Raw genomic sequence first — 13524 nt, forward strand, 5'->3', positions numbered from 1 at the left:
TGGTAGACCAGGCCCGGGAAAAGACCCGAGTTCAAATTCCTTCTCAGCCATCAGGCTCCGTAAGGAAGCTCAGGCAAGTCGCCAGCTTTTTAGGCCTAACCTGCCTACTTCACAGGGTTGTTGTGAGCACAAAATGAGACAGGCATTGGGTGTGCAGCCCCTTTGGATGAAGAACAGGTTACAGTGGTACCTTGGTTCTCAAACGCCTTGGTACTCAAACAACTTGGAAACCAAACACTGCAAACCCAGGAGTAAGTGTTCCAGTTTGTGAACATTTTTCGGAAGCCGAACATGCTCCGTTTTGAGTGTTACGCTTCCAATTTGAGTGCCACACTTCCATTTTGAGTGTTATGCTGAGGTCTGTCTATTTTTGCTGCTCTTTGTGTCTGTGTGTGTGAAACCCAGTTCAGATACTGATTGATTGACTGATTGTGTGAATGCAATGCATTGTTTATTGCTTTCATTTGATGGATCAATGGTCTCATTAGATAGCAAAATTCATGTTAAATTGCTGTTTTAGGGAATGTTTTTAATAGTCTGGAACGGATTAAGCCATTTTGCACTCCTTTCTATGGGAAAGTGTGCCTTGGTTTTGGAACGCTTTGGTTTTGGAAAGGACTTCCGGAACGGATTAAGTTTGAGAACCAAGGTACCACTGTATAAATGTGTGGGTGGGTGTAGCATTGTCTTTGCTTGATTGCGTTATATGATTGTATGATTATATTATTGTAAGAATTCAAGCAGGCAGATGGATAGATTAAAATTAGATAAAGCTGTTGCAAACTCCCATCTCCCACCCATTCAGAAGCCACTCTGTAAATTTCTGGGTAGGGTTGTCAAATTTGGAGTTTGGGGAGGGGTGAACCTCACCCATCCAGTGCTTCTCCCTTACATCCCCTCCCTTCATGAAATAACATCCTTCCAGAAGAATTATAGGTATGGGGGGGGGAGATGGGAGTAACTGCTAGTCCACACCACCACGGATCAGGCCCCTGCAAACCCAGGCGGAATGCCCAATGTAAAGAAAAGGAGGCATAGGTTTGTTTATTTATTTCATAACATTTCTATGCAGCTTGATGGTTTTTAAAAATAAGTCAAAATGATTTTGTGTGTGTGTGTTCCCTTCTGGGCCACATTTTGGGGGCCATTTCCCAGGGGTGGCCAGGGCCAGAGGCAAAAGTACTTGACTAAGCGATGGATGTAAGTTTTACCTTTGTTATGGTGCAATAGTTTCTACAACCTCCGTCCGGGCAAGCAAGAAAAAGCATTATTCAATGGCATATTCCAGCCAGGCAAAAACACTTAAGGAGAGGGCTGAAGCATGGCTGAAAAGGGTTTTGGCCTGGGGGATGTGACTAAGGAAGAGATGTAGCCTGGGGAGAGACAGCAAGACTTGGAGGGTCACAATCATAATCCTAATAATTTATTATTTATACCCCGCCCATCTGGCTGAGATTCCTTGAACTGAATGGCTTTTTTTCTTTTGTTTTGCCATAATCTGTCCCAGATCCTTGTGACAGGGTGGGCTATCCATCAAATCAACCATTTTTTAATTTTATTTTATTTTTTAAAAAAAAACCTCTTACAATACCCATAACCCTCAGATACAGGTAGCGAATTCCCATAGTTTTTGCTCTGAAGATCTGACACACAACGTCAGAGAGAGAGAGACAGAGAGAGAGAGAGAGAAAGAGATGGGGCAGAGACATGGTCAATGGTAGTGGACGCCTGCTACCTGCCTCCACCTCATATCATTTTGTTGTTATTGCATTTTCTTTTTTCTCTCTTTTTTTTAAAATCCCCCTTGAAAGGCTCCAAGTGGTCTTGAGATGACTCAGCTCTCAGCTTTCCCACAAAATGTAGGGGATAGAAATACAGGCCTCTACTCAACATCTGTCTCGGACAAAGAGATAAGCTCATTCAGACTCTGACAATGATTACGATGGAGCCGGCTCTTTCCCTCACTCTCTTTGCCTCTTTGACAATGACCTGTTATAAAACAGAGATCATTTTAGTCTTTCTCCCTGCTCTCTTCTTTTAAATTAGGAAGTGGTCCTGGGGCGTCTTTGAGTCTAACTTCAGAGTTCCTTCAGCTCTCAGCTCTTCAGTTTTGTTTTGTTTTGTTTTTTACCTCACAGAACCCTTGAATGCATCTCAACGCTACAATAAAAAATAGTAGCTTATTATTATTCTTTATTAATATTTAGTCACTTTTCCCCAGAAAGGAGAACTCAAAGCAACTTACAAGATAACATTAAAACAAAAACAATCATATATGCCAGGCACTGTTTTGAATCATAGCTTTTGCGTGGCTCCACCTGATTCTGGGCGTGACGGAGCCAAACTCACAAATGACACTATCGATTTTTAAAACCACAGTATTTGTGGGTTTCTAAAAAAATTCCTAGGTGGTGCCTGGCATTCCCTGCTAATATATGTATCTTATACTCGGTTTTATTTATCGATGGTTTGCATTTACATCCCATACTTTTCTGCAACAAACTTATGGTGGTGTCTGTACATGGTTCTCCCCTTCCTCACTTAATCACTACAACAGCCCTGTGAGGTGGGTTAGGCTGAGAGGCAGGGACTGGCCAAAGGTCACCCAGTGAGTTTCATGGCCAAAGTCCCAGATTTACAGAAGCTGTCCTGGTTTCTGATTTGATCCTGAAATGTCCTGCTTTTCCTTAAGATGTCCCTATCTTCATCAGAGGAATGTTGGAGGGTATGGTAGGACATCCCTATTTTCATCAGAGAAATGTTGGAGGGTATGGAAATATGCAACCCCTGAGCCAAGGAGATACAACCATATATGCCAGGCACTGTTTTGAATCATAGCTTTTGCGTGGCTCCACCACGCAAGATACAACCATCAGAAGACATCTGAAGGAGATGCTGAGAATTGAATCCGGGACTCAGTATAAGGTAGCTTTCTTATGTTTTGAATATATATTATGCCCCCTGACTGGGGACAGGGGACGGACAACGGCATTTCATAGAATCATGAGATCATGGAATTCTACAGTTGGAAGACCACCTGAGGGCCATCTTAGTCTGACCCCCTGCAAGGCAGGAAAATGCAGCTGTCCCAAACATTGATCAAACCTGCAACCTTGGCATTATCAGCCCCACTATCACAGCTCAGTCACCAAAGTCTGTGCACGCATCATAGATAACAAGCCCATGGCTTCCGCCAAAGAATCGTGGGAACCGTAGTTCACCGCCTTTCAGAGCTACAGTTCCCAGCACTCATAGCAAGCTACTGTTTCCAGGATTCTTGTGGGAGAAGTCACGCATATGCAGCCCAAGTATCCTGATCCGTACTACCTTGGATGGTGGCACACACTCCTCCACTGGTGGTTTTTAAACAGAGGTTGGGCAGCCATCGGCCAGGAATCCCTTAGCTGTGATTCCTGGGGTCGGACTAGATGACCCTCGGGGTTCCTTCCAACTCTACAATTATGTGATCATGGCTTCTGTTCCAACTCCGTTTATTGCTTTACTTCTATAAACGCAAGGAATAAATATTTGCCTTTTTTATATTGCAATTTTATGTTATGAACTGACCTGAGATCTACAAATGAAGGGCAGTATACAAATTCAATCAAATAATAATAATAATAATAATAATAATAATAATAATAATAATAATAATAACAACAACAACCAAGCCCACCATGTTTTTATAATGTTGCACTATTTTAGTGTTGTTAGCCGCCCTGAGCCCGGCTTCGGCTGGGGAGGGCGGGATATAAATAAAATTTATTATTATTATTATTATTATAACTCTCCTTTTCCCACCTTCCTGATCTATATGCTTCTTCTTCTTCTTCCCTTCAGACTTTTACACTCAACAGCAAACTGTTTCCCCACCTATGGATGTGCGTGGCATGGGATTGAAACTCTGGAATGCAATTGATCCTGGGCAAGGCAGCTGGGGTGGGGCGGTCAGGTTTTCCCAGATCCTCCGGCAGCCCTGCCGCGCGGCTTTGCGTACCCTACCAGTTGGTACAGGCAGAAGGCTATTCTCTTCGGGGCTCATTGACGGTCAATGTAGCGTGCACTAAGGGGATGCCTCCTCTATTATCTGACCGCGTGCCGGGATTGGCTGCATGACTGTGGGAAACGCCAAGGAGCCCAAAACTCACATCGCTGCTGAGCTGCTGGCGGATATAAATAGAGGCCCGCGGAGAGCTTTGGAGCAGAAGGGTTGCGTTCGGGTCAGACAGCTAATACCCAGAGCTGCTTGACTTCAGCTGATAGGGTCACGGATGGCTCCTAGCTGCATGGTCCACGTGGAGGAAGAGAGGGTGCTGGCGAAAGAAAAGAACAAGGTAGGCAAGGGTTTCAGCAGGCCAGTCTTGGCAGAGGTGTCATTGCCCTAGAGCTGGTCCCCACATGCTGCCGTCCCTCAGTGTCTTGTGTGTGCAGATACAACGCCACAAGTTAGAACATTTAGGATGTCCTCGCGCTGCTTCAATGCTCTGCTTCTGCTTCTTCTGCAACACACCCCCAATGAAAAGGGGTTCACACATTCAGCTGTCCATCATCAAGTGCAGATCAATCAAAGGACTGGCTTGTATGTGGGAACTGATGTCGGTGTGTGTGTGTCAGGCAGAAGGTAACACTGGCAGAAAGGAAGGCTGTAGATAGAGGGAAGTTTGGGTTGAACACATACAGTTATTTTAGAAAAGGGTAGGTAGAATATTAGACTGAAGGATGAATGGATAGATTATCTGGATGGATCAATGAATGATTATTAAATGGGATGGATGGGGTATTAAATTGAGCTGTTCAGTGGGTGGGTAGTTAAACAGAATATTAAACTGGATGGGTCAGTGGTTGCCAAACTTTTTTGTCTTCCTGGACCACTTGCAAGTTGCTGAGGGTCTCGACAGGCCGCTTAGTAAGTTTTCTGCCTGTAGTGGCAGCTGTAATGCACTGTACTAAATTAAAAATGAATTTTAATGCTTCTTTTATTTCCCTATGTTGCATTGGATGACAGTTTGCATTCCGTGGAATTCAGACTGTGCTGCTATGTAATACAATATAAGAAACAAAAGAAGCAATGAAATTTAAAATCACTAGGAATATTTAATGTGGACCTGCAGTGAATCACCTAAATGATGCTTGGAGACCATTAGTGGTCCATTCACCAGTTTGGTCCATTAGTGGTCCATTTACCAGTTTGGGAACCCCTAGTTTAGATAGATTAGATAAATCTAGCCTATAAAGCTAGGTATCTATCTATTACCATCAAATGTGAGTTAAGATGTGCTAGATTAGAAATGGGGGGGGGGAGAGAGACTGGACCTAGGAGATCAATTACCCCCCTAATGCAAAGGTGGAAATTCTGCTATTCTGAAATCAAATGACAGGCACTGGAAAATTCTGCATGGCCAGCAGCCCCTGAATGCTGTTGCGTAGGTTTTATTTATTGACTTTGTGAAACTTAAAGGCCTTTTTCATTCTTTCTCCTTTGCAGCTGAGGAAGCCAGTGGTGGAGAAAATGCGCCGCGATCGGATTAACAGCAGCATTGAGCAGCTGAAGGTCCTTCTGGAAAAAGAATTCCAGAGGCATCAGCCCAACTCCAAGCTGGAGAAAGCAGACATCTTGGAAGTGGCTGTCAGTTACTTGAAGCAGCAGCAGCAGCAGCATCAAATTCAGGCTCCTGGTGAGTGTGGGATTTCCATCCTTAGGTACCCAAGCCTTCTCAGGCAAACATTCCACAAGTCCCTGAGGTTACTTGTATGCAGGGGGTTTGAATGGCACCTGTAGCATCTTACTCATTTGACAAAATTTTCTTTCAAAAATAAAATAAAATTGTATACAAGGAGCAAGTCAGAGTTGTGGAAAGCCAGAACCTGCCGTGGGTTGTGGGCTCATTTGTTTCCTAGCTAGATTTCCCAGATCAAAGTCCAGAGGCCAGTTTGCACAACACATTTTTAAGTGTAAAAATGCGGCACAGGGAAAATGTAGATATATTCCTCAGGGAGGGACGATTGGTTGACCTGTGGCAGGTGCATGCTTCTCCTGCGTTATATGCCCGAAGGTCCCTCAGGATGGTGTGGTAGTGCAGAGTGTTGGATTTAGACTAGGGCTGGAGAACCTGTGGTCTTCCAGAAGTTGTTGGACTACAACTCCCATCATCCTTGACCATTGTCCATGCTAACTGGGTCTTAAGTAGTCCAATGACACCTCGAAAGCCACAGGTACCCCTAACCCTGGCCTAAATCCAACTATCTGAACTACTGCACTATACTGAGAGCTTGCCCCGGCGAATCCTGGGAACCACAGCTTGTTAAGGGTGCCGGGAATTATAGCTTGGTGAGGGGCAAACTGCAGCTAGCAGGATTTTCTTTTGGAGGGGGAGCAATGCACATTCAATGTATGAAATAGTCAAAGAAGGAGCCATAACCGCAAACCTAAGTTGTGCTCACATCTGTGCATCTGATATAATAATTAAAAATATATTATTTCATCTCTCTAGCCCTGAGCCAGAAGAATCCAGAGCTTGATTTCAACACCGGCTACCTGCGTTGCTTGAAGGAAGCGCTGCATTTCCTCTCCTTCTGCGAGCCCAAGAGAGAAACGCAAGCCCGGCTGATTAAGCACTTCTGCAAAGTCCACGTGATCGCCGACAGGGTGCAGCCAGGCACTCCCGCCATGGGCTGCCTGCCACCATCTCCTCGTGCCCCACCCAAGAAACAAGCTGCCAGCAAGAAGCCCCCAGCACCTGCCACAGTGCTCTGGAGACCGTGGTAGGAGGAGCTGGATGGACCAGAAAAAGAAAAAGAAAAGCTCAGATAAAACCTAAAGGAATCTTTACGATTCCTCTTTAAGAAGTAGGAAGCATTTGATTTCCAAGGAGGAGAGAGTTGGGTTGTTTGTTGTCGCAAGAAATGTTCTTGCAAAGTCATTTCCCTTCACAATGAAGGAGCACAAAGTTGTCTGCTCTTATGGGCTGCTGTGGCAGAGAGGAGGCGTCTTTTCCTTGGCAGTCTAGAAAAAGAAAGAAAGTGGTTTCAGCTTTCTGACAATAGAGATGCCTTGCCGAGGACTTCCAACAGCATCTGTTGGGAGACTGAAAGACTTCCTGACTCTCTGTTCATATTGTCCTTCAGAGAGAAGGGGTGCTTTTGTTTCGACCCTGTAATTTGTATCAAAGTGCTTTAGCTTTTCTTTCTTTCTTTCTTTACTTTCTGAGTGAACCTTCCAGGAACCTAGCTCCACTGACTGAGAATCCCCTGCTGTTCTGATAGTGTGTACCACACTCCAATCTTTGAGTGGGGGGAGATTTCAGAGGTTTCCCATACCATCGGCTATGCTGTCCGGGGCTGATGGGAGTTGACATTCCAACAGCATCTAAAGGGCCTTGTGTTAGGTTTCACTCTCTGTGTCTTATGCATCTCCCATTTGGGAGAGTTTTCTGCCTTTTGTGAAGGAAACATATGTTTATGTATCTTTAATAAGGAGAAAGTAATGTGTGTATGTAAGTTTGTTGAACACGAACGAATTGGAATGCTTTTATAAAGCGATGTTGCATTCATTCCCATGTGGTGTTGAATACAATTTGAATTTCTTTGATGGAAATGTTAATAAAGAAATCATTTTTTCTTCCACAATGAATGAATCCTTCCTTTCAACTCTGGAGTAGTATAATTAATAAGCTGCACAACAACAACAACAACAACAACAACAAGAAGAAGAAGAAGAAGAAAACAACACACACCTGTTCAAATCTTATCTCTGTAATGAACCCATTCGGTATAAGTCATTATATAATCATAGGGTTGTAATCCAACTAAGTTCTTCTTGAGACAGACCAATTGAAATTAGTGAAATTGACTATCTTGGATCCATTATTTTCAGTTCTATTCTGAGCAAAACTTAATTGGATATAATACATTGGCTGCGTTCACAAGGCAGTTTATTCCATTTTCCTACAATCCACAATCTACTCAGAGAGTAGACCCACTGGCCTTCATCTGCATGACTAACATAGCCCATTCATTTCAATGGGTCTACTCTGAGTAGGTCACAATCCGATACCCTCCTCCGCTGGTCACTTGCTATTAAGCACCACGGCTATTCACTTGCTAGCCCTGCCTCCATTCATATTTGCTTTATTTTTTCATGGCATTTATACTCACACAGACATAATTTTATTTGCATGCTGCCTTTCCACAATTCAAACCATGCTCAAGGCGGCTCACGGCATGAAAAAGAATGCACAACTACAACCTAACAAAAGTAAACATAAACAATATCTAAAGCATTAAAAGATACGCAACAGAACAGAATTAATGTGAACAATTTTCACATTAATAAGAATATCTGAAGTTTCCATATTAATAAGAATATCTGAAATAAAGGTAAAAAAACCAACAATGTCCCCCCCAACAACAAAAACTCAGCAATACCCCAGCCCAGGAGTCTCAGCTTTTGTAGCTGGAGTCCATCCCTCCCAGGCCAGGTGGGGAAAAGCCTGCAAGGCAAGGGAGCAGATCTTCCAAGGCTCAGAGCCAAGATGACAGAATAGAGTTACTTAGCTAAAGTATTAAAATAGTTCAGTATGGGTGCAGAATTCAGCAGCTGGATTGCTATCAAGCACACTTGTGTCCAAAGGATCTGTCTAACATCAAACTGTCTAGAGAGGCTGCTTGTGCCATGCGGTCCTAACCATCCTTAAAGGTAAAGGTAAAGGTACCCCTGCCCGAACGGGCCAGTCTTGACAGACTCTGGGGTTTGTGCGCCCATCTCACTCAAGAGGCCGGGGGCCAGCGCTGTCCGGAGACACTTCCGGGTCACGTGGCCAGCGTGACAAAGCTGCATCTGGTGAGCCAGCGCAGCACACGGAACGCCGTTTACCTTCCCGCTGGTAAGCGGTACCTATTTATCTACTTGCACCCGGGGGTGCTTTCGAACTGCTAGGTTGGCAGGTGCTGGGACCGAGCAGCGGGAGCGCACCCCGCCACGGGGATTCGAACCGCCGACCTTTCGATAGGCAAGCCCTAGGCGATGAGGCTTTAACCCACAGCGCCACCCGCGTCCCTAACCATCCTTGCAGTGTACTAAAACTGAACTCTTTCCAGATAATACTTTGTCTGCTACCTGAATAGCACCTGTCAAAACATGCTAGATAAGTTTGAGCCAGTGGGTTTGTTGCAATCAAAGCTTGCACTATTTCACGGGGTGACTCTAGACTCGATACCCAGTGGGATTTTTCTACATGAGGTGTCCTTCAGCTTTTTCAAGGATTTGTGCGTGGCATGAATATTATGCATATCTAGAGAAATCAGTTCAGCATTGGGAAAATCAGTTCATCATCACTTTCATACCCTCCTCCAGTTGCCTGATTAGCTGCAGCATTAACACTGCGTCTTGTATCACAGATAGTTCTGCATGGAGCCATTACAATACTGGAGTTCTGCATCGGGATCTGAAAGCAAAAACCTCCTTGAGATCATCATCTGTGGCATTGTATGGCACTACCAAGAGGAATGGGGAAATGTCACGCAGTGCATAACGTTCATTGAGAAATAGTCTCCTCCACTGTTTGTTAGGCAGACCTTGTCTTCTGTATTCAGCCATGGGAATTAAAGACAGCAAGCCATTTTTAGAAACCTATCTTCATTTGCAAATTCAAAAAAATATGAGTTATGACCCTGGAAAAGCACCTTTGGTCAGGACCTCAAATCCATCTCTTCTGCTGTGGCCATCTTGTTTCAAGGCAAAGCGTAAATTTCTCCTGTCCTTACAAATAACGTCTGTCCTTTGCTTGAAGGGCCTTCCATTTTCTCAGTCCTTTAAACTACAACCAAAGGAACATCTAATACCAATGGACCCAAATTATTGCTTCTCAAATATGGTCTGTAGTAGCTTGTTCCTCCTTTAACAAGGCCATTAAATGGGCACATACTGTATAAATGACTTCCTTGTCTGTGCCTTCATTTTCCCCTGCTAGATGATGTATTTCTTCATTGCTTTCCCAGTTCGTTCCATCTTTCACAGACTTTTAAACTGAGGAGCTTTCTAATGAATTTGAGTTACATCCCAGCATTGATTAGCAGGCGGTGGTTGTGGAAGAGGGGATAAGGATGTCTATTGGGCAAAGGCACTTCCAGCTGAAGGCAGGGGCAGGAAAACTCTCCCTCCTCCTGTGACTCCACTTCCTGCTTTCCCATCAGCCACTTGGTTACAGGACACCCCCTGTCACTCATCCCCTGCGTCCCTCGTTAGCCCTAAAAAAAGGTTCAATAATCAACCTTACAAGATATGGCACATGAGGAAAATGGAAGCTCAGGCACAACTTCTGAAAATTAACTTTCTTGTAACACATTCCATCCATGCAGATTTTGCAACAACTCCTTACCAATGACACTGGCTGTTCGCGCTGCCTTGCCCTCTCTGAAAGCACTCTCTCTCTCTCTCCCCCCCCCAACCAAAAAACCCTCACATCAGATCCAGGAGCAGTGTCCATCTAGAAGGCTACAGGTTTCCAACCCCAATCTATTCTATTTGAGCACAGTAAAGAATGAATGTGCATAAAATTTGCATCTGCTATTATTTATAAGAATACATATGACACAGTAGTAGTAGTAGTAGTAGTAGTAGTAGTAGTAGTAGTTCCACCCTGCACTTTTTCCCCAAAGAGTCCCAGGCAGCAAACATTGATACTTGATGCACAATTAGAAATAGCTGCTAAAATTGAAACAGGCAGCAAACCACTTCATCAGATTGGGGGACATCAAAGTCAGTGGTCTTTAGTAGGTGGGTCGGTCCCACTGCTGGGTCTTGGCCTAAGCTAAGTTAGGTCATAACAGCAGCATTACCAACATACATATACATGTCGGAAAATTAAGAAGTGGGTTCCCAAATGCATGCATGGGTTAAAGGTGAGGCCTTGGTCTGAAAAGGTTGAATACAACTGGTCAAGGTGACCAGTCTAGTGTGCTGTCCAACTACTGAAGGCTTGCTCTCCTGCTCTCCCTTCTTAGGTTTCTTATATTTTAAGATGCATTTAGTCCTGACAGCCCTTCTCCCTTCGAGGGCAATAATTAAGTTCCCATCAGCCCTGACCATACTGGGCAACAATATCTCGAGAGGTTGCCAAACCTATGACAAAAAACCCCGGACACAGTCACACCAAAGTCACATTTCAGCCCACCATCTTGATTCAAAATGGTGCCCAGCACCCAAATGTCAACATAGACCACCACCACCTCAGGAACAGTCGAAAGGCAGCTGTGCCCATGCCAAAAAGAGGAAGAAGCCGTACCAAAGTCACACCAAGTTCCTGTCTGCCAACTTGTTTCAAAATGGCAGCTGGCGGCCCAGCATCGATGAAAACCAATGCGCGCACGCACACACACACACACACCAGGAACCCTTATGTCAAGTTTGGCAATGGTATATCGAGAGGATTCTGAACACAAGGAAAACAAAACTAGCAAACGAACGGACAAATCATTTTGCGAAATATATAGTTGGCTGTTGTTGTTGTTGTTGTTGTTCCCTTTAACTCTGAATGGCTTTCCCCAATGCTGGCAGCTTTTCTCCTGGGAGACTCGGGTGGGGGTGATATTTATTATGTTGATCCTGCGGCTCAGGGGGACTCTTCCGACAATGCCCCTATTAACCTCCAGAGTGTGGGGCTGAGTTTCTCGGTGTTTCCCACACTTTCGAGCCCATTGATGACATTCATGGGGAGGACAAATGAAGTGTGCCTGGGCCACAGCGCCCATTAGTGCCGCTGTGCAGCTCACTATTGTGCTGGACGGCAATTTCTGTCCTGATAGGCCATCTGGAGAGCTTCGCTTTCCCAGGGACCACATTGAGCGATCGGCATTATCCCCCAGACTCTCTCTATCTATATATATCAACAACAACAACGCTGGGAACTTTATGCTCTCTGACACCAAATCACTGGCATTGGGGAGGCCTTCCCAACTCATTTCAAACCCTCTTTAAAAGGTCTAGAAATTGAGGGGGGGTTAGAAAGGGGGCTCAGAGAAGGGGAATAATAATGATATTTTATTTTATTACAGTTCAGCTTGTCCCATATTGGTACATTTGACGGAATCTATGGGAGGCATTTGGGACGTGGGTGGCGCTGTGGGTTAAACCACAAAGCCTAGGACTTGCTGATCAGAAGGTCGGTGGTTCGAATCCCTGTGACAGGGTGAGCTCCCGTTGCTCGCTCCCTGCTCCTGCCAACCTAGCAGTTCGAAAGCACGTCAAAGTTCAAGTAGATAAATAGGTACCGCTCCAGTGGGAAGGTAAACGGCATTTCCGTGTTCTGCTCTGGTTCGCCAGAAGCGGCTTAGTCATGCTGGCCACATGACCCAGAATCTGTACGCCGGCTCCCTCAGCCAATAAAGCAAGATGAGCGCCGCTACCCCAGAGTCAGCCATGACTGGACCTAACAGCAAGGGGTCCTTTATGGGAGGCATTGGGAAAACAAAATCCAGAGTGTGGGGTTGTAGTCAATGATAACCCTTCTCAGAGTAGACCCACTGAAATGAATGTCCATCATTAGCTTAGGTTTGATAAAGTCAGCGGGTCTACTCTGAGTTGGATGCAGCTCAGGGAAATTCTGGTTCAGACCAGGCTCAAAATACTTGGGGAAATGTGGGGATTGAGGAATCGGATCGGGTCGAAGCCAGCTGAGCTGATTCCCCACTGAAATCAATGGGCCAGGAATGACTTGCCCCATTGACTTCAACAGGACTCAGACTGGATGAAGTCCCATATGTTCCTACCTGGGAGCCAGTCCCGCTGACGTCACTAGGACTTATATCTGAGCAGACCTCTGTAACATCGCTCCATAAAGGACATGATAGTTTGGGCAGAGGGAGGGAAGGAGGGAGGTAAGCAGAGTTCTGTGTGCTTGAGTCAGAGCTCTCTCCCACCCTGCAAACATGCAAACGATTAAAAATCGGCATCAGGTGACCTGGGAGGCCAGGGTTCAAAAGGAGGGAGTAGAGCCATGCGCAACACTTTGAGTTCCTTGGAGAGGCATATATGTACGTAAATTACTGTTTTCATGTAGAGCAGCGCAGGCACGTGGCTGTACGGACTATGACTGGTAGTAGTGTGGTGTAGTGGTTAGAGTGTTGGACTGTGGGAGGCCAGGATTCAAAGCCACCACTCAGCCATGAAACTCACAGGGTGACCTTCAAGCCAGTCGTTGCCTCTCAGCCTAACCCACCTCACTGGGTTGTTGTGAAGATAAAATGGGGAGAGGATACCATGAGCTGCTTGGAGGAAAAGGCAGCATTATTAAGAATAATTTTGTTTGCTTGCTTGCTTGCTTGCTTGTTTGTTACCTATCATTCACTTCCTCTGTCTCCTAAGCATTACATATTGTATTTCTAAAAAGAAAAAGAAAAAACCCAATACAGTGGTACCTCAGGTTACAGACGCTTCAGGTTACAGACTCTGCTAACCCAGAAATAGTACCTTGGGTTAAGAACTTTGCTTCAGGGTGAGAACAGAAATCGTGCGGCGGCAGCGGGAAG

The 13524-nt window shown here is 45.0% G+C and overlaps 1 protein-coding gene across 1 annotated transcript; it reads left to right on the plus strand.

Annotated features, from left to right (window-relative positions):
• The first annotated feature begins 4214 nt into the window (after window positions 1-4214).
• On the plus strand, window positions 4215-6801 carry LOC309538262 (transcription factor HES-5-like). The gene is made up of 3 exons (XM_082233609.1): window positions 4215-4334; window positions 5486-5675; window positions 6492-6801. The coding sequence occupies exons 1-3, from the start codon at window positions 4272-4274 to the stop codon at window positions 6764-6766; spliced, it is 528 nt and encodes a 175-aa protein (XP_082089735.1). The 5' UTR covers window positions 4215-4271; the 3' UTR covers window positions 6767-6801.
• The last annotated feature ends 6723 nt before the right edge of the window (window positions 6802-13524 follow it).

This window comes from Podarcis vaucheri, assembly GCF_965113315.1.
Source record: "Podarcis vaucheri genome assembly, chromosome: 7".
Lineage (NCBI taxonomy): Eukaryota > Metazoa > Chordata > Lepidosauria > Squamata > Lacertidae > Podarcis > Podarcis vaucheri.